The following is a 19,740-nucleotide window of genomic DNA, read 5'->3' as shown; positions in this document are numbered from 1 at the left end:
CAGTTGGGAAAATGACATCAGGACAGGGAGTGCAGGCCCCCGAGGAAGGGAAACCAGCTTGTTGCCACCGGGACATATGTCAGAAATGCAGCTTAAAGAAAATTATTAAAAACGATTTTCTTTGGGTGTAGAGGGAAGGGAGGGTTAAATACACACACCCGCCTCCTTTCCAAAAGCTGTGAACTGAGGCCATCCCCACCCAGCAATGGGAAGTGGGTGAGCCCAGCCGGTTTCACAGCTCTGCTTCCTTTCTTTGAGACTCGGAGGTGGGAAGTGCAATGCGCCAAGTGCCAGCTGGGGCGGGGAGGGAAAGAATAGGTGGATCAACCAGGGGGGACAAGAAAGGGAGAGCAGAGGATGTTTGGGGGTGGGGAGAGAAAAGGCACATTGTTCTTTCTCCAGCTCCACGGAGCTGAGCAAGAAAGAATAAAGTCTGGCACCATATTATGTTTTTTCCAGGGGAGTCTCTGCCTATGGCTCTTGGCCCAGACATCACCAACGCAAGAGGAAGAGAAACAAAGCAATGAAATCGGGTGGTCCCTGAGGTTGCTGCAATCAAATGATAAGGAGGGGGATGCTGATAATGCAGTTGCATTGAAATGGCACTTCCAGAGGTTGCACAAAGGAGAGAAAGGAAAGGCAGGGGATGGGCTGAATAACTGTCTATCTGGCCTCTGGACCTTCCAGGTGGGAAGAAGGAGCGTGGACAGATATCCCTACAGGGAAGCCAAGCATCCAGAGGGTTCTGCAAAGGTATCCTCATGCTGACTTCTTCTTGTAAGCCTCCTCCCACATGATTATTTCTTTGCTGTGTCCATTTGCTGGAAAAAAGCTATCTTGAGACTCCAATTCCAGGCCAAATGCAGTAATAAACAGAAATTGCAGAACGTGCAATTCTAAGAACAAGTTTCTGCACGGTCATAGAAAACACTTCATGCACTCACTGAAAAGTTGGACAAAAGGCCACTGTGAGTTGAAGCAAAATTAGTGCCTGGCACTGTGCATTTTGCTAACACATCCCCGAGAGCTCTCTCTTTCGGAGAAAGAGTAAGGTTGACACAATGCCATTGTTTTGGAGACTGTTAACTTTTCAGATCCTAAAAGACAGGTCATCTCCATGGTGATACTGCTTGGGAGACAAGCATGCAACAAAATCCTTATTAATTATTTATCAACGGCCCAATTCTGTTGTTTGATAAGTTGGCAAACTATGCAGTAGTCACGGGAGTTGCTCAAAGCCATAACTGGTGCCATCTGCACCCAGTGAGACTCTGCTGATTTAAATCTCAGGGCTTCTGCCCAGTACTCTGTTCCATTGCATGTTTGTTCATGTCATGGATGTTACCAAAGACAAAACGCTGTTATTGTTGTTGTGAGCCAGCAGCTGCACACATAAAGGGCACGGATGCACGTGTCGCAATGCACTTTTCAAGTTCATATGCTTTTAAGAGGCAAGGGTATTTTTTACACCTGCCTCACTCTGTATGGTAAAAGCACATAGCAAACATCTCTGCGCCTCTCTGCTTCATTCCCCTCTTCCCAATGTATCACATTAAAAAGATTATCTTTCTAAAAACCAAAGCTGATTTACTGCCACTCGATCATTCACTACCTGTAGAGAAACTCACTCTTGCAGCAAGGCACTAGAAGTCCCAAGTCAGCATGATAAATGTTAAATCAAAATTTTATTTGCATAAGCTGAGGCACAATGTGTCAGTGCCTCTTGGAGAACCAGGGTATGATTACCTCGGGTTTAATTTTCCTTTTCTGGTTCTGCTGGACATAGCTGCTGTTATCATATCATAAATGATGATACATCAAGTGAAGAGGAATTAACTAATCACAAATACTAGGCAACGGGGTTATATCTTCTTTCTAGTGCCCCCTTTATTCACAGAAAAGAACGCCTGTGGAACCAAGTTTTAATGAGCAGTAGAAGGCACCAGATGAACACATTTATGTTGTACATACATAAAGTGGGTGCCAGGAGGAACACGTACAACACCCTTCCTCCACTTCTTTCCTCACCCCCGCAGACGGTGGCTGTTAACAGGATTTGTGAGCACATTTCCTGAGTAACTACTGCCTTACTGGAAAATTTACATCCCTTCATTGTTTGGTACCCGCTATCCTCAGCTATGTATATGAAGTCTGGTATATTTACACCATGCATCCTCTGACAAATTTACCTGGCAGACCTTTCTTCATTTAACGCTGAGAATCCTGGCCTCGAGTCATCCTTACTACCAGACGGATCTTACAGCTCTGTATTAATCATTTCAGGACTGATTTACCACTAGGAATAAAAAAAAGCATTCATCTGGTTTAGCATAGATCTGATTTCCAATGGCATTCAAAAACACAAGTTAGCAGCCTGGTTATTGATTCTTCATTGTAAGGCAGTGAATCTTGGAAACAGGGAGAAGAAGAGAGAGCTGCAGAATTAGGAAATGGACAGTCCACTGATATATGTCAGAAACCTACCAAAAAACTTCTCCCTTCCCAAAATAAAAGTTTTTCATACACCACTACTGAAGTCCCAAGTCGTAGGACTGTTCAGTTTTAGAAGAAAGATCCTACAAGTAATCACCATCCCTAGCAATAACAAAGTGTTTCCCATAGTGCTGCCTCAAGTTGCCCCTTCTCACCCCTCCCCACAGTCCCAATAGCACGCTACCGCTAATCTATACCCACTTCCATCCTCCTTGATTCACAGTGAAACAGATTTGCCCTGCTAGCAGCAGAGGTTGCAAAGGATTTGCTGAAAAGCAGAGATCTGACGTGACGAGGTTATTAAAGATGTTTGCAGACGTGGCCTTACAGAACTGGAGCCCAAGGCTGGCATCCTGGGAGAGTCCCTGTCACGTGCAGACTTCACCTTCCTGGAGAAAAGAGTGGAACTGCTTACATTTTTCCCAATTCACTTCTAAATGGAACTCCATATCCTTCTGAATATCCAAAGATGCAATATCTAATACTTTAAGATGTTCATAACTCAGCCTGCAAAAAAAGAGGCTTATGATCTAATTCTGAAGGACTAAAGAAAAGAGGAAAAAAATGGCCAAGTTGAAGTTTTGGGGCTGTCATGCACAGATCGATGGAAGACCATCTCTTTTCCAAAGTCTAATAACTCACAAATATCCCATCCAGCTACCTTCAAGCTTCCAAGGGAAGTTCACATTTTGGCACATTAGAAATTGTATCTGGAAAGAAACTGGGGTAGGGGATTTCCCCGAGGCATGGAGGTTCGTAACTGTAATTAAAAGAAAAAAAAAGCTTTACAACCTCAACTATGGATCGTTCCTCCTTAATAGATGTTAACCAGCACTGAATGCCACATTCACTGAAAAGATGAAAACTGCATTTACAGTTAACTTCTGGTGAAGTTGCCAAGCAGATGTTTATTTTTGGCTTCCACATTTACTAAAGCCAAATGCTACACTGAACTGGGATTTCACAAAGTCTAACTGCTTTTCTTCCAGGTTACAATTCTGTTGGAACCAAAAAGGAAAAAAAAAAAGGGGGGGGGGGGGGGGGGCAGGAAAAAAAAGCTGACCACTTTTAAGTAGGAAAAAAACTGGTAGCATCTGTTTCTATCATGTCTGTTTATATCATAGTTTAAATAAGGTTAGAATTGTGCAATCATTATTGATCAACTTCCAAACACAGCACAGCTCCATCCAGCACATGTGCAAAAGAGGAAGAGTCACTGGAAGCGAATCCTGTGTCAGTCAGTCTTTTAACTTCTGCAGGTCTGTGTGCAGACTGTTTAGCACTAATTAAGTTACTGGCAAGTCAGGTTAAAGAGGAGCGAAAGAATTCACAAGCCCCAGGTTTACTGTTCTCAGTGTTACATGGGTATTACAGATTCCCCCTCCATAAATTGGAAGATAGATTTCACATTAATTTTGAGGCTTGATCTCACAGCTACCACAGCTGCTGATGTAATGCAAAATGCTAACCTGGGGCAGCAGAGAGGGACTTTAATTCCATGTTGTTTTTCATTGTGAATAAGCAGTGAACCACACTGAAGTAATCCTCCGAAGTAGGAGTGCACACTGTTCAAGGCATTGATTTGGGGATGAAACGCAAAACCAAGATCCTGGCTACTTCGTTAGAAAAAACCCTTTATGACTTTCTTCAGAAAAGAGTATAAAGCCCTGGTGCCTGGATCTAGTTCCAGTTTGAAAGTTACAGTCTCCTGTAATTCCTCCCAATAATTTAAATTGGAAATGGGGTTATTCACACCCTCTAAGCAACTGCTGCAAACTATTGTAATGTGCTGCTAAATAATTGCTAAATAACAGTAACCTCAGCAGTTACCAGAGTCTCTAAAGTGGTTTTGCACATGTTTAGGTGAAAGGTGCTACATCAGCGCAAGGCTGTAATTCACATTAAACAAGGAAGGGTGCTGGACATTGTTTAAAATCCTTCTTAGAGCTAGGTTTTTTCCAAGAAGCCACTTGACAGCGCATTTTCATTCATTGGTACGTTCTGCTTGAGGAAGTTGTGGGTAAATAAATGTAACTCAGCTTATTCTCTCTCTTTCACTAAAGTTTCTGTGAGTTCAGAGATGCCTCAGAACCTCTGAGAGCTTTGCACATCTTCACAATGCCTCTTCTTCCACAAAAGCAAAGTCATCTGGTATTGTGTGGATCTTTTGATTTTGCTCTCCTGGTTCTGCAGTCCTTCAAAGAAAAAAGGAAGTGCTATTTCACCATGAGAATTACAATAGTACAAGGAAAACTTGGGAAGAGTCTTCTTTTGAAGAAATGTCTATACCTTCAGGCATCACGACACTCATTAAAACCCAACACCATACTGCTTGGCCACCTCAAATTCCTAATTAACCCAGTGGAATTTTGAAGTGTGGAGAGATTTTAAAGTTGAGTTTATAGAGTTTAGGCTTTGGGATTAACATTGATGAGCAGGGATTCATTGCGCAAGGATGGTGGGCGACAGAGATTGTATCACGGAAGGTACACAGATGTATGTAAACAGCACAGTTGGAAGGGTTAATGACACAGAACTATCAGAAGCACCTATATCTAGTATGTTTTTCTAAACTGATCTAAGGTCGATCAAAATATAAATGCCACTTCCTGGTGGGAATCTAGCAAACCATAAACCCACATCCTATCTGGAAAAATACTCTTGGAAAACAAAAAGATTGGCAATCATGTGTATCAAAGCTTCACCCAGGTTATTTTGCTCCAGGGCTTGCAGATCACTTCGCAATATTAAATTTGTTTTTGTAAAAGCACTGCTTCATTATTACATTGTTCTGCCTGGACGTTACCTATTTAATGGTCCCTTTTTGGAAGGGACCGTCCTAGAATTTATGACACAACGTGGTGGAATTGCTACAGGGGGAGGAAAGGAGTTTGCTAACATTTCTTCCCCATCCGTCTCTGATTTCTGAGAAATATTTATACCCCTGAAGGTAGAGGAACCTCCTGTTGTTCTCTTCTATTTATTGAAAGTAAATTACCAGGGCCACCCTAACGGCTCAGTGGAGAGAGTAACACAGGAACAGGAACACTCTTGCTCCCCGCGGCCAGTTGGGCTTGGAATAGACATGAGAGGGTGAGGAATGAATTACGCTTTCCTACAATTAAGTGGCTGGCGATCAAGCAATTTTGCAGCCTTAAACGCATAATTCTAGCTTTCCCTGCTAGAAGAGGAGTTCACAATTGCAGGCCGTTGTTACAAGCAGTTACGGGGAGGGTTAACTTTGGAGGGGAGAAACAGCAAAGCAATTTTTTTTCTAGATGGAAAGCTTTTGGCAAAGAACTCCCCCAGACCCTGTGATCTCCAGGACTGTTGCCCCCTTCTTCAACACGCACAAACACCTTTTTTGGCATGTGTTTTGGCCGGGGTCAGTTGAACAAGGGAGAGTTAGCGCTCAGATTTCTGGGATCCCCTTGCCAAAAGCTAAGCTGTTAGGTAGTGCAACAGCAGCAGCCCAGGCTTCCCACTTCACCCTGCCAGTGACCTTCACACAGACTTGGACATACCACCTTCCTCAGAGTGAGGAGCAATTCCCTCTCACGCTGCTCGGTCCAGAAACTCATCTCAGCAAATACCGCAAATCATGTCAGACCGAGCAGGACTATTAAAGCAGTGCTGCGCAATGTGAATTGCTGTCCACAAGGGACCGGAGCAAGAGACTGCCTAACCCACTTTGTTTAACTTTTTACTTAAACAATCCTGAAAGGGGAAGCTGCATTGCTACTCTGGAAATTACAACTTTAATCTCATTTGAACCACGCATTCCTCAGTTAAATTGCAGAAATAATTTGAGAACTGACTCCCAAGTAAGACATTTTTCAACATTTCCTACATTTCCTGGAAGTATATTACCTCTGATGCTGTGAATTAAAGCAGGCTTATTAATTTAACCAGGTTAAAGTTCTTCCAGTAGCCCCAATAAACTCTAATGTCAGGGTAATTACACGCATTTCACCGGTTTTGCATTTTCACATTCCTCAAAGCAACAACACGCAACACCACTGGAACATCGATCATTTCCAACTCAACCCCACAACCCGTTTGCACATATTGCATTCATCGCTCACTCGCACTGCATTGCCCGTGGCAGGAATCAATAGTGCTTCACTGAAAATAGAGCAAGCTTCGTTTCCCCTTGACGGTAACGGCTTCCTCAAGTTTGCTTTAATGCGCACGCCGCAGCTCAGAGGTGCCAACATTTACTGGGTTGTTTAAACATCGTTTAGAGTTTTGCTGGGCAGATAAGAAGAATAACTTGGGTGTACAGTAAAACAAAGATATAGCTGTTTGTGCCAAACATTCAGTTTATGGCAATACTTCATAGGAATTATTCCCCATAACAACTGAACTGTCATATCCTACAACTACATCCCAGGCAACCTCCCAGCTGAGCTCACTACGGCTGCTGTCTGATTTGCTCTACATACAAACACCCAGAACTACCCAGATGTTCTCTATGTAAAACATTTGGTTTGAAACACGCAGCGCTTCTTTCCAAAAAGCCATTACATTTGTTTAATGGACTCACACAGTTCAACTAAAATATCCTGGAGCAGACATTTGACTGCAACTCTACTCTACAAGCCCCATCTGCAAAAAGAAAAAAAGAAAGAAAAAGTAAATGAGAATGCTTTACATGATTTATGCTGTCTTTATGATCAGCCAGTTCATAAAATACAAGCTCTGCTCTACAGACAATAACACAAATCGCTTTCAAGTGTATTGTTTAGTCCTTGCCTGCGTTAAACAAATATTTCAATTGAAACAAAGGGCCAAATTCTACTTTTTGGTTTACAACAGTGTTAATGTAACCGAGAGCAGTGTTTTACCCACGGACATCACAGGGGATGCGATTTTTTTGTTTTAAACTCGGAGTGAGTGAGTAATGACATCCAATAATGATAACCAGTTACATTCACGGGTGCAGAGTTTTCCTTTCATCCCAGAAAGGCTGGAAGGAGGTTAAAGTACAGCATGAAATCCTTCTCCCCGATGAATTCCTCACGAGCAATGCGCAACCCACAACGAGGCATTTCACAGGTCCCACTAGACCGCGTTTTCATCATGAAACACCAGACAGGATGGGAGAATACATTTGTTTTACCAAAACAGAGAGGCAGGTAGAAAACTCTCAAACTGTACACAGAAAAAAATCCTGTTGTTGAAAAAGATGGCTGGTCCCTGGCCTGGATGTAAATGCACTGCATGGTCTAGCTGAAGGCCCTCATTCCTCCTTGGCCACCGTGAGGACACAACGGTGACCAAGCGGTACGATGGGTGATCAACAGTGGTACGCAGTAGTGACCAGGCTCCAAGACACGACAGCTGGTGGGCTTTTGAAAAACTGGCACCATCCCTTCAAAGTGTGACTACAGCCATGAAAGAGGACACCCACTTTATGAGCGACCCTCCTGAGATGGTTACACCCATACAAGGAATGGCTCGGCTCAGTGCAGCGCTGGAGCTGTGGTCGACCTCGGCTCTCCCCGCGGCTCTGCCACAGACTTTCTGGATGAACCTCAGGGAAACCACTCAGCCCCTGGGCACCCGAAGCACAGCTGTGACAACTGGCTCCTACAGATCACCGTTTCATTATTTCATCTCGTTTCGGCAACCCGAAGAGAATAAACGTGGGAAGGAAAGGAGCGTGAAGGACGCTATGCCCCATGTATTATAGGCCTGGTTAAAAATGTGTCTTCCTGAGAGGACAATGTGGACGCCTCTCAGTTTTATCCCTATATAGGTCAGCCAAGCCTGTATTGGCTCCAGCAGGTATTTTACAGGCGTTTTCATTTTGAGCTGGAGCACGTCTCATGCTCCAGTCTGCGTGGCGTTAGAGCGTGCACCAGCCGGGAAGGTTGCGCTCCCTCTTCTCCTCCCAAAGGCTTTTTTCCCCCCAGGACAAAACAACAACCCGCAGCACGGCCCTGCCAAAACCACCGCCGAGTACGGCGCTGCACCGGGCGTCCCCGGGCGTCCCGGCCACCTGAGGGACTGGCTGGCCTTCACTCCTCCTTCCTGAGCCGAACTCCGCTGGGGAAGCTACGAGATTTGATTTGTGCAGAGTGCGATGGCAAAAATACACAAATAAATGACAGCTCCAAACACGTGCCCCAGGAGCTGTTTTTTTAACAGATGCTTTGCCGTCTTCCCCTGTCAAACTTGTGTGCAAAAGACTTAATCTTTGTGCATCAATGACAAAAACCACAACAAAACACTGTTTAACAAAAAGGAACATTTGTTTATGTTCAGCTCACATGGCTCAAACAGGTATTTTTATCCAACCCTCATTGCTACCTTTTGTGATCAAAAAAATATTCACACTCACTTTTAAAATAACACTTGTACCTCAAATAAAGGGAGATATCATTCACCATCAAGCATTTCACGGAGATTAGAAATTGTAGCAGAGATGAAATGCCTTTTTGTGTACGGGAAACACGATATGGAGGCTTTGAAATCTCCATCAACAACAGGACCCAAATCTTTCTGATCTACCCATGAATGGGTAAATTTAGTCTCCAAACTTGGCATGGCATCTTTTTGCAGGAACAATTAATTTCTTTTTTTTCTTTAAGCCTAATATCCCTTAACTAGTGTCTAGTCCAAGGCAGTAGTGCTCAAGCCCAAATACGCTGACTCAGCTCCTCGGCACAGCGAGACATTACGATAATTGCAAGTCCCTCAAGCCGCCAGACCTCAGAACAAAGACGCTCAGCTCCTCCAGCCTCTCTGCTGAAGTCATCCCACATGCCGGCCGCCGGGCCAGGGTAGCCGAGGGGCTCTGGGATTACCATAAGCTGACGTTCCCTGGGAAGGCAAGGCAACAGGGATGGAGTGGCCCGCCAAGCACCGATGCTTCGTCATGGAGGCAGCCAGCCCCAGGCAAGGTGCAGGAGGCCCTCCCCTTCACCAGGCTGGCATCCCAGGGGACCCAACGGCAAAGGGCCTCGGCGCCATGCGGAGGTGTGGCTGAGGTGAGGCGGGAAACGCTGGCAGGGAGAGGGGAAAGCCAAGGAGGCATCCAGAAATTAACAGTTACCTTGGTTGCACATTAACTTAAGCAACCTCAGCTATCTTCTTAATACTTATAAACCACAAGACCTGTGTTTATTTTCTGATTTTGCATTCACCTACAACTGGCTGGGACGGTTTTGAACATGCCAGCCATGCCAACCCCTTTTCCCACAGCTGCTGTGTGGCTGGGTGGTTTTTTTTAAATGAAAGGAACCACCCATTAAAGTATTTTATTATTTTCCTCCATTGGTAAGAACAGAGGCTGAAAAAGTTCACACTTGAGCAAGACCCAGGACTTGCATCCTGTCGTGGGCCAGTGGCAGCTTTAAGGACTGATGTCTCTTAAACCACCAGAGCTAGAAGCAAATCCCATCTGTCTGTGGAGAGTTAGGGAACACTAAGCATTTATACCATGCAATAGTTTAACAGACTGAACTGAGGGTTGGTCCTTGGTCTTTAGTTCAAAATATAAAAAATACTGAGCTTAAACAAGAGTACTAAAACCGCACAAGAGCGAGGGATGGCTACAACCTCGCCCCCTCCATCCTCCCCCCTTTGCAACACGCAGCAAAGGTTACAGGAGGGCCTCCACATCTACTGAACATCTGGCATTTTTGGTGTGGGTCCAGGATGTTTGACGGGTATGGCCAGACACCGTACGCGCACGGAGTATCTCACCCAGCCCCCTAGTGTTCAAAGGTCTAGGATCCCCTAATTTATACAACGTACTATGCTGCCTGTGAAGACACAGTGATAAATATATTCTGTTTAAAAGCAGATACTTCTCAAATCATAACTTGCAGATGCTCAAAGTCTTTCATGTGGGAAAGACAAATGAGAGCCATAGAGACTGATTTTGTAGCCAGGGAGTACAGGAAGCAACAGCAGGAGAACGCTATTGAAAGCTTGGATACACTTATGGCTTTAATGAATTGGTCATCAAATATAACAGCACACATATGCAGTTTTTACCTTGCTTTGTAGTTCGCTCCCCACCCCACCCCCAGCTATTCCCCATATATCCGGCAAAGTGGAAATTATTTTGAGTTTAGTTTATTAAATGGACACACATGGTACTCACATCTGCTAGAAGATATGAGGGAAACACTGACAAATATAATTTGCATATTTAGTCAGAGACCTTTTCATCTGAGACATTTCCTCTGACATACCAACTATCCCAAGTACATTGACCCATCAGGGCTAATAACAAGAGTTTTTTCTATAAGGAGTCCAGTGCACGCCTGGGCAATTTAGGGACAAATCCTGCCTTACACAGGAGGCAAGAAGAGACAAGATCAATACTCTCTGCAGGTCAGAGATTCCCACACCAACACGCCCATCGCTGGTGGCATGCAAACCATCGAAACCGTACGCCAGAGCTGGGCACTGGCAGCAGCCTCCACCCCTGCCCAGGTCAGGAGCTGCTGAGGCTCTGGCTACTCTGCGCAGAGGAGGAGCTGGCAGCTGCCACCACCGCTTCTTGCCATCCACGCCGTGAGCTCCTATCCCACCCCAAGCCCGGAGGCAAACCTGCGCTTCTGGCTTTGGAGCATCGTCCAGGGCTGCAGCAGAAAACATATGGTTTGGTCCCACTTTACACAGGAAGAGTGTACAAGATGACAACGAGGAGAACAACAGTGTCCTGCTGAGAGGAGCATGGTTGTACAGTAAGAGGAGATGCTTTGGTGTCAGCATGCTGGTTCGCGCAGATAGAGGATACGTAAGCGTGGTAGAGGAGGTGGAGACCCAAGCCAGGGAGATGCCCACATCAAAGCAAAGGTCAGCAGCCAGTTTCCAAATCTCTGGTATGTGGGCTTTGGAAACATGTCCCATATGCTCTACATTTGGATTACCATGGCTGTACACACACGTTGACCTGCCGGTGTTCAAGGCTGATATACCTGGAACTAGTTTTCAACCCCCATTTGGCATTCTCCCTTGGCACTGTCGTGACAACCACGTGCCTCCTCCCTATTCCTCACTCCAGGAAAGACTCTCTAGTTATTTATTTACCAGACAAAACACAGACTAACTAAGATTACAGTTCTGTAAAGAATAAACAATTGCTCACAAGAACTGCACATTCCACACAGTTTTATTCAACATGTATGACCCCAAACTACAATATATACAATAATTGTCTCCACATGGCAAATCCACATTGTGGTTCTTAAAAAATAATAATAATTTTTAGAACACATGCCACCAAAAAACTCAGTGTATTTTAGCCATACCTAATGAAAGACTTTGTACAAGCAATTTCCATTCCGTTGTGTTCTCTAGCATATGGTGCTGTGAAACCATTTGTAATAACGCTTAGGCATTTTATAGTGTTTTTAGCTGAAGGCTGCATTATAAACATTGGCTCAAATTCTGTTGTGAATTTCACATTTAAAGGGATCGCACTAGGTATGTATCAGGCCCAAATGTGCCCCGCTAATTAATGTAACTTCCCTATATTAAGTAGTATCCCTTCAGAAAGGAATACACTGAGACACAGGGAAGTTATTTGACCTGCCCAAAATTGTTCAATCCCAGGCAGGGGGGGCGGGCGGAAGAAGCAACAGTCTCTCAGAAACTTTTAATTTCTTCACCTGTAAGACAGTCCAACATCATTGAAGGAATACCACTTGATGTCCACTCAAAGCTCAGAAAGAACATGCTGTTCTTTGATTTGGTAAAAGATTTGACAAGCTAGCGTATTCAGATGACCCCTTACTGGCTAGTCATTAATTCAGACCTTCATACCACAGAACCATACTCCCCTGAACAAATCTGCTTCTCCAACAAGAATTCTCAGTGCAGAAAACAAGTATTTTGTAGTAGTGCCTTTCCCCTAATGACCTGCATGCTGTAATCAGTTATTTCTGCCTGCAGCCCTTGATGTTCAGGTCTTCTTTGGCATTTCAGTTATACAAGTGTTTATGTAAAGACTGTAGTAATTTTAGACAACCAGGTAGTAACTCCTGTTCTAATAAGCCCACAATATTCACTGTGAATTACAACAGATTAAATCCAGTGGTTTTTTTCCTTTTCCTTTTTTTTTTCTTTTTTAAACCGGAGTCTCAGAACACATCTAATAAGTAAGGGTGGAAAAAATAACAAATTAACAGCAAAACTATTTGCAAGCCCATAGACACTTTCCAACTTCTATTCATTCCAGATCTAGAATTTCCATGCATGCTTTGGTACAACTTTTACAGAGGATGACCTGAGTTTCACTAACGTGCCTTCAGCACCGTGAAAACATTGTCCAGATTTAGTCACATTGTGAGTCCCCAAAAGAACTCAGTTTGCACATCTTAAAAAAAATAAATAAATAAGTACGGTTTTGGCAATACATTTTGCAAGAATCCCTCTTCCACGGAGGAACCTCTGGCCCCCCATGTGTTGCACGGCAGGAGAGGTGTATGCAGCACCCACCACAGGCTGCACAGATTCTGCTGGCAGCTACCAGCTCGGAAGCAGGGAGCAAGGCAGCGTTCTCTGCGTGGGTCACAGGGCTGGCAAGCAGAACAAAGCGAGAGGCAGCAGCGCAAGTGGAGTACAAAAGGGCCAGGAATGGAGACCGAAGCTGAATGTCACACAGGGACAAAAGCCCAGGGTAAAGAGGGAGCCCAGGAGGCAGGAGAGACTGAGCTCTGCAGGAGGAGGCTGTCATCCCCCTGATGGTATGTACTCGACAAGTCCGGAAAAATCAGGTATTAGGCTGTGCACTCAAAACTAGCTGATACTTCTGATGATTTTGGCTTTAATCAGCAAGTTTTTCTTTCTCATGTATAAAACGGAGTAGTGATACGAGCCGTTGTTACTATTATTCAAGTGTATTATCATAGCTGTGGAAGCTACATTCACGAGTCAAGATCCTGCTGTGCAAAGTACCGTACAAGCACTTCACATCACAGCAGTGTTGTGTAGATACTTCCACTGGTGTCTGCAATAAAGGAAGATATCTTAATAAGAACAACGAAGAACCTCAAGAAAAATAAACAGTTCTGCATCAGATTTGGACATTATCCTGCAGAAGATGCACACTGAGCATCAAGTTAAAATCAATATGAAGTAGTGACCCAGGTGCTAACTGAAGCAGATGATCTCAGGAAAAAAATGGAAATATATATGGAAATGTCATTAAAGATAAGAGAATTTATGTGCATAAGAGGGAAGAGAGGAATACCGACATTTACTACGATATCAGCAAAGTAGACGAGAGAATTAGGGCAAATGTCCCACCTGGCTTTCACTGTCCTCAGTGACCCACAAGCAGACTTTTATCTTGTTATTTGGAACCCTTAAAAACCACACTGCAAACAAACAAATGGTTGTGTGGCCAACAAGGCCTTAATTACTGACACGACAGAGCTGTCATTGCTGGCATTCATGTTTTGGTTTTGTCATGATAAGGAGAAATACAATCAGCAAAGCAAAGGTCCTCCTTTTATGTAATCTGTTGCTGTTTCAGGGTTTCAAAAACCCTGTGCGACTCTCCAAAAGCATCACGAAGCAAAGCTGCTTCAAAGCGAAGATTTTCACTGGAGTCGCAACTAAAAATATTTCTGTTGCTGTAAAGTTTGGGGTTTTTTACAGCGTTTTAATTCCAAAAGCAATTTCATTTGGCAACATCCTTCTACCTGCACCTCTATGCAAAAGAGATAAAAAACATGCACCACCACACATAACACGCCTGCAAAAATATGCACCGCACGCCTGTTTTTCATGTTGGGCTACAGCTTGTCATCAATTCCCAAAATAATTAACTTTCTGGAAGAACGGCCGGAGGAGAATAGTGCTTCCTCCACCTGCTGGTGAGGAGGAAGAAAAGATGTCCTGACTCTCAAGCGGAGAGGGAGGTGAAGGCAGAGGGGAGGCCCCTGCAGCTACTCCCCATCGCTTCCCAAGTGCAGCCTAAGGAGAGAGAGGGAGAAAAGCTCCTGGCTTCTGCAAAGGGCAAAATCTGTCCCGAGGGCAGATGGCAAGCGAAAGGAAGCGCAGATAATACAGGATGCTTCGTGAGAGCGTATAGCAACCAACCAGCAACGTTAGCAAGCTCCTCACAGGGAGCTGTAAACCGGCCGGGGTATCAAAGTCCTGGGTTAAACTCTGCTGGGAGTGCTCCAGGCAGCCTAACCGGGTTTACCTGGTGCCTTCCATGTTTTAGAGAGCTATGCTTTACTAACATGAATTTACTAACATGAATTTAATTAATATTAATGCATTTTTGTATCCAGGCATTGCTTTCTGTATAATGTCAGGAAAAGACAGATAACAAGACTGAAAACACCTATCTGTAATTTAATGTTGCATTGTAAGGGGTATTTACTTCAGTGGAACCATTTACTCAAAGAAGAACTCAGCAGCATCTACTGTCTTCATGCATCATGCATGGGATCGGCCAGAGGTGGTCAATGCACAGCTTATCTAAGGCTGACATAAGTGTAACTGTGGATTTCTTGGCTAACAAACATTGAATACATAACATGAACAAAAGCTCAGTTCTTTCGTCTAACGTGCAAGATGACAAGTGGAGAAAACACCCACAGAAATGTCAACATGAGTGTTACTTCACAGGCTTGCAATATCATCTCTTCATCCTTACACTTACTAACAGGTGCCTTAATTTAAAATATCATAAGTTACACAGTGCATACTGAGCCAGTACTAATGAAGGAAATCTTGCTGGCAAAATCAGGCACCTCATACGTCACGTAGTGGGCAATATTTTAACTGCTTCGTGCAGCACGCAATACTGTCTGTAGTCACTGTGGTAACTAATACACAAATTCACATAAGTTGTTTCCAATAACAAACTAAATGTATCATACCATCTACCCCAGAGCTCTATGGCAAGAAGCTTTACGATCACATTCCACTGAGTTAAGAGGAAAGACAAAGAAACTCTAACCAATGTGAATAAACCTGCAACCTGTTCATAAGTGCCAAATGCTACTTTCATTCAAGTCAACAGAAATCCTGCTATTGATTTCCAATGGCACAGGACTAAAGCACATCTGTACCCTGGATCGAACTGTCTTCTCACCTTGGTTTTACTTCATTAACTCAAATCTGCCAATTTCTATTTCACTCCTGAGCTCTCTATTTATACAGATGACGACAAATCCAAAGTTCATGCTTCATATTAAAAGCCTGGCTAATCATGCAAATGTCTTTATGAAGTGCCGTACAGCTAAAGAGATGGTTAACCGACAAGAGAAGCAGAAAGGCCGAATAGGAGAATCGCTTGGACAAGGCTGATGACTGGGAACACAACGCCGCTGCCAAGGTCCAGCTTCGCAATCTGTTACCGTACAGCTTCAAATACCTGCTTACCGCTGAGTAAAGAAAAAGATGATTAGCTAAACCAGTAGCAGAATAGGAAGCAAACAGACTGGACTAGAGCAACCTTGGGACTCTGGCTACCTAGCTGCTGGCTGTGAGATGATTTGCATTGGAAAATGGTGCAAGAGCCGGTGCTGGCCAGCACATCGCTCGCTCTGTGCATCCCCTGCTGGACACGCGGCCGCATCCAGTCCAACCTGCTCGTGAACGCCGCAAACGCTGCCCACTAATATGAACTGAGGAGAGGAAAGGGAAGAGAAAGGGGTCGGGGGGAACTGAAGGAAAACGCTGCCCCTCTCCAATCAGTCATCCTGTCGGTGCTCTCATCTCACCCACGGAAAGCAATCGGCGTTCACTGCAACAGCCAGACAAGGGAACTGTCAGAAAACAAGAAGTGTTTTCCATTCACTTAGCTCTGTCTGGATTCCTGACTAGCTTTTATTCTGTAAGCAGACAAAACGTGGATATTTTACGTACACTCACAGATGTTAAAGTTCAAACAGACACATTACACCAGAACTCGCCTGCAGACTAGTTAATAATTATGAAGTGCCACACGCCAAGGCTTGTATTACTACAGAATAAAACTCACACCCCGGTAAGGATTTGTTTAGCTTCTGCATACCAGCTGATAGAGTGAGCGTAACATTTTTATTGCATTTAAGATTGCATGGGTATTCCGATTTTCACCCTCTCCATTTCAAGATGGCATTAGCCATACAAATTTGGTTCAGACCGTATCATCTAAGTATCCTTAGCTGTGTAGCTGAAGTGCTTTACAGCTAGCAAAATACAGAAAAAACAGGTATGTTGTTAACTTAGAGGAGATACATACCAACGCTACATCCTTTCCCCTGAGAGGGCCATTCCCAAAACCAAATCTCATTTACAATATGGTCACCTTTTTTCTAATTTATCAAGTCTTTTAAAAAAGGTCTTTTCAATGTATTTGCTTATTTCCTACGTTTTGTAATGCAACTCAAATCTACTTACAAAATAATAGTATATAACATAGCCCTGGAGCTTTTGTTAGCCTGAAACTGTAAAACAGCCAAGACAGCAAACTTTAAAAGTCATGGACTGGGAGTGAGCATGTGCAGAGATGTCCATCTCTGGTTTCTCTTTAGCCTGCCTCCAAATGAGCTAATAAACTGAAAGCATACATGATATGACTCTACAACTTGGCTGAAACTCTCATTTTCACTGTCGACACAAAGATATTTAGTTGCAAAGTAAGTGTCCCTTATTAAAGCCATAGCATCTGCAATTTAATTTTCTGTTTTACAGTTGCTTCTGCCTCTGGGTACAGCGTTGAGCTTCCAGGCAACCGAAAGGGAAAGATAAATGAGACAAAACCTGCAACGTCACTAGGGAAACGTCTTGCTTTTAGATGAAGTCTAGTGAAAACTCAATTAGTCTACTTCACATGCAAAGCAGTGTTAAGACCTCTTTAGAAAAGCATCTATTTCTCTGAGCCTGCCTCTCACTCGCTTGCCCTCTGTGAATAGTTACATATTTCGGGGAAGAAAAAATGACAATAACTCTGACGAATGTGTACATTTCTTCAATTGCATTTCTGCGCCCTGCTGGAGCACTGTACCAATGAGGAAATGCTGAAGCTGAGTTATTGCTGGACAACCTCCGGGCTGCTTGAAGTCTCAAGCCAGCCGGCACCGCTGAGCGGTGAAACGGATCGTAAAAACCAATGGGGCTGGGTTGCAGTCCCTGCCATTTTTTAGGTGTCAGCAAAGTTCAGGTCACAAAAGTATGACTGAATCACAGCATTTTTAAGCGGAGACCCAACGTTTGCCACTCTGACAGTACTTTGTGAGCGGCTTTGGTTAGCTGGGGGATGTGACAGGTTTCGCTAAACGGTGAATTTCCAGTGGGGAAAGAATAACTGTTCACAGTGGACCCACATGTAAAAACAAAACAAAAACAATAAGCCACCCTATTTTTCCAATAATAGCACACCCTTTTAAAAAAAATGTACCGATGTGTTACTACAATACCACCACCCCACAAAAAAAAAAAAGTTTCTCTATAGGATTTGCACTCCAGACAAAGCCCTGGACCCAAGCGGCCGCAGGCACGGGTGGGATGCCGACCCGCTCCCGGGTGCGGGAGCGGACCCGGGCCCCCGCGGGCTGCCGTCCCCGCCGGGCTCCTGCCTCACCCAGCCCCGCACACGGACGGCTCCCGGCGGGGATGCACCCAGCCGGCTCCGTTCCGAAGTAAGTGCTGGAAAGAAAAATGATATATACATATATATATATATATATATATATAATAAAAAGGCAAAGAGAAGCCCCTCCGCCTGCCTTACCACTCTGCCAGAAAACCTCTCGATGGCCCGCTTGACTTTGCCATAGGTGCCTTTGCCCAAGGTCTCCTGCAGCTCGTAGCGATGCTTCAGGTTGTGCTTGTGGTGATGCCGCTTCACCCCCTGCTGCTTCCTCGCCGCCGTTACCTCCGGGGACGGAGCCTCCCCGAGCGGCTCCTCCATGGCCGCTGCTGCCGCTGCCGCTGCTGCCGCCGCTGCCGCTGCCGCTGCCTCGCCGCCGCCGGCCGGCCCGGAGCCGCAGGAGGAGCAGCGGGGCTGCACGGGGCTGCTGCTGCCGCGGGCGGCCGCCTCGGCGCCCTCCATGCCCGGCGGCGGCAGGCGCGGGGTGTGAGCGCCCCGCCGGCCCCGCAGCCTCTGCCTCGGCCCCGCGCCCGCGCCGGCACCACGGGGCGCGGCGGGGCGGGGCGCGGCGCGGCGGGGCGGGGGGCGGCGGCGCCCCGCGCTCCCCTCCCCTTCCCCGCCGCCCGCCCCGGCGGCCGCACAGGCGTGGGGCGGCCCCTCCGCCCCGCCCCGCCCCGCCCCACCCCGGCCTGGCCGGGCCGGGCTGCCCCCAGCGCCGCGGGCCGGGCGGCGGCGGCCTCGCCGGGGAAGGCGCTGGCGGCGGGGACCGCGACCCCGCGGGCGGCCGGGCCGGGCCGGGCCGGGCCCTCCTTTGTGCGCGGAGGAGACGGCGCTCCGCGGCCGCTCTGCCGGCCCGCTGGAAGGCGTCTCAGCGGGGCTGACCCCCGGCGCGGCGGGGAGGGCCGCCTGTCCCCTGCCCCCGCCGCACGGCCGCGGGCCGGCCTCGCCCCGCGGCTGAGCCCCGCCGGCCTCCGCGGGGCCGGGCTGAGGCGAGGCCGAGGGCAGGCCCCGGCCCCACGCGTCTGGCGTCTGCACCTGCACAGCCCGGGCGTGAGCGTGGGCGTGCGGACGGCGGGCAGGGGCCCGAGTGAGCCTGCACCACGTTGAGGTCTGGAAAGTTTTTCCAGAAAACGCTTAGCTTTCCCCATTCCCCCAGCGGGCCAGGGTTTCCTGTAGGGTTTCCACGTAACTGGAACTGGCAGAAAAACACGGGCACGCCCAGCCCCTGCCTGTCCTTGGCACGGGCAGGCGCTGTTCGCCAGCTCCAGGAGGTTTTCGCCTGCAAGAAACCTTCCTGGGCCCAAGTCCTGCTGTGGTTGACATTCGTGCAAAGCGGTGCCAAGATGAAGAACTGACAGAGCCGTCACCTCTGCTCTTGGGAACTTTGAAATACAAATGAATGCATCGGTTTTACTCTTCATTTTAAAGTAAGGTGGTTATTTCTTTCGCAAAGACATCTTGAAAACTTAAACCGATGCAGACATATAAATTGTTGCCAGGGTTAAGATGAATCAGATGTTTCTTTTAGAAAAAAAGCCATCCCCAAGCCCACGGACAGAGAAGGTGGATGGTCTCTGTTGCAGCAGAAATGGGAAATTTGTGTGGGGTGAAATCACTTTGGCGTGGTCCAGTATGGCCAATTGACTGAACCATCGCAAAGGCCTTCATGTGAGAGCCCTGCTCAGTGT

General features: G+C 46.2%; 1 protein-coding gene across 1 annotated transcript in view; it reads right to left on the bottom strand.

Annotated features, from left to right (window-relative positions):
• The window catches only part of NUAK1 (NUAK family kinase 1), a 53,015-nt gene extending 34,436 nt beyond the window's left edge, over positions 1-18,579 (bottom strand). The window contains exon 1 of the mRNA XM_072870660.1: positions 18,194-18,579. Within this exon, the coding sequence (XP_072726761.1) occupies positions 18,194-18,514 (321 nt within the window). The 5' untranslated portion in view covers positions 18,515-18,579. The remainder of the gene's footprint in view (positions 1-18,193) is intronic.
• Between the last annotated feature and the right edge of the window lie 1,161 nt (positions 18,580-19,740).

The sequence above is a fragment of the Ciconia boyciana genome, chromosome 1 (assembly GCF_034638445.1).
Source record: "Ciconia boyciana chromosome 1, ASM3463844v1, whole genome shotgun sequence".
NCBI lineage: Eukaryota > Metazoa > Chordata > Aves > Ciconiiformes > Ciconiidae > Ciconia > Ciconia boyciana.
This window is presented reverse-complemented; position numbering and strand designations above follow the sequence as displayed.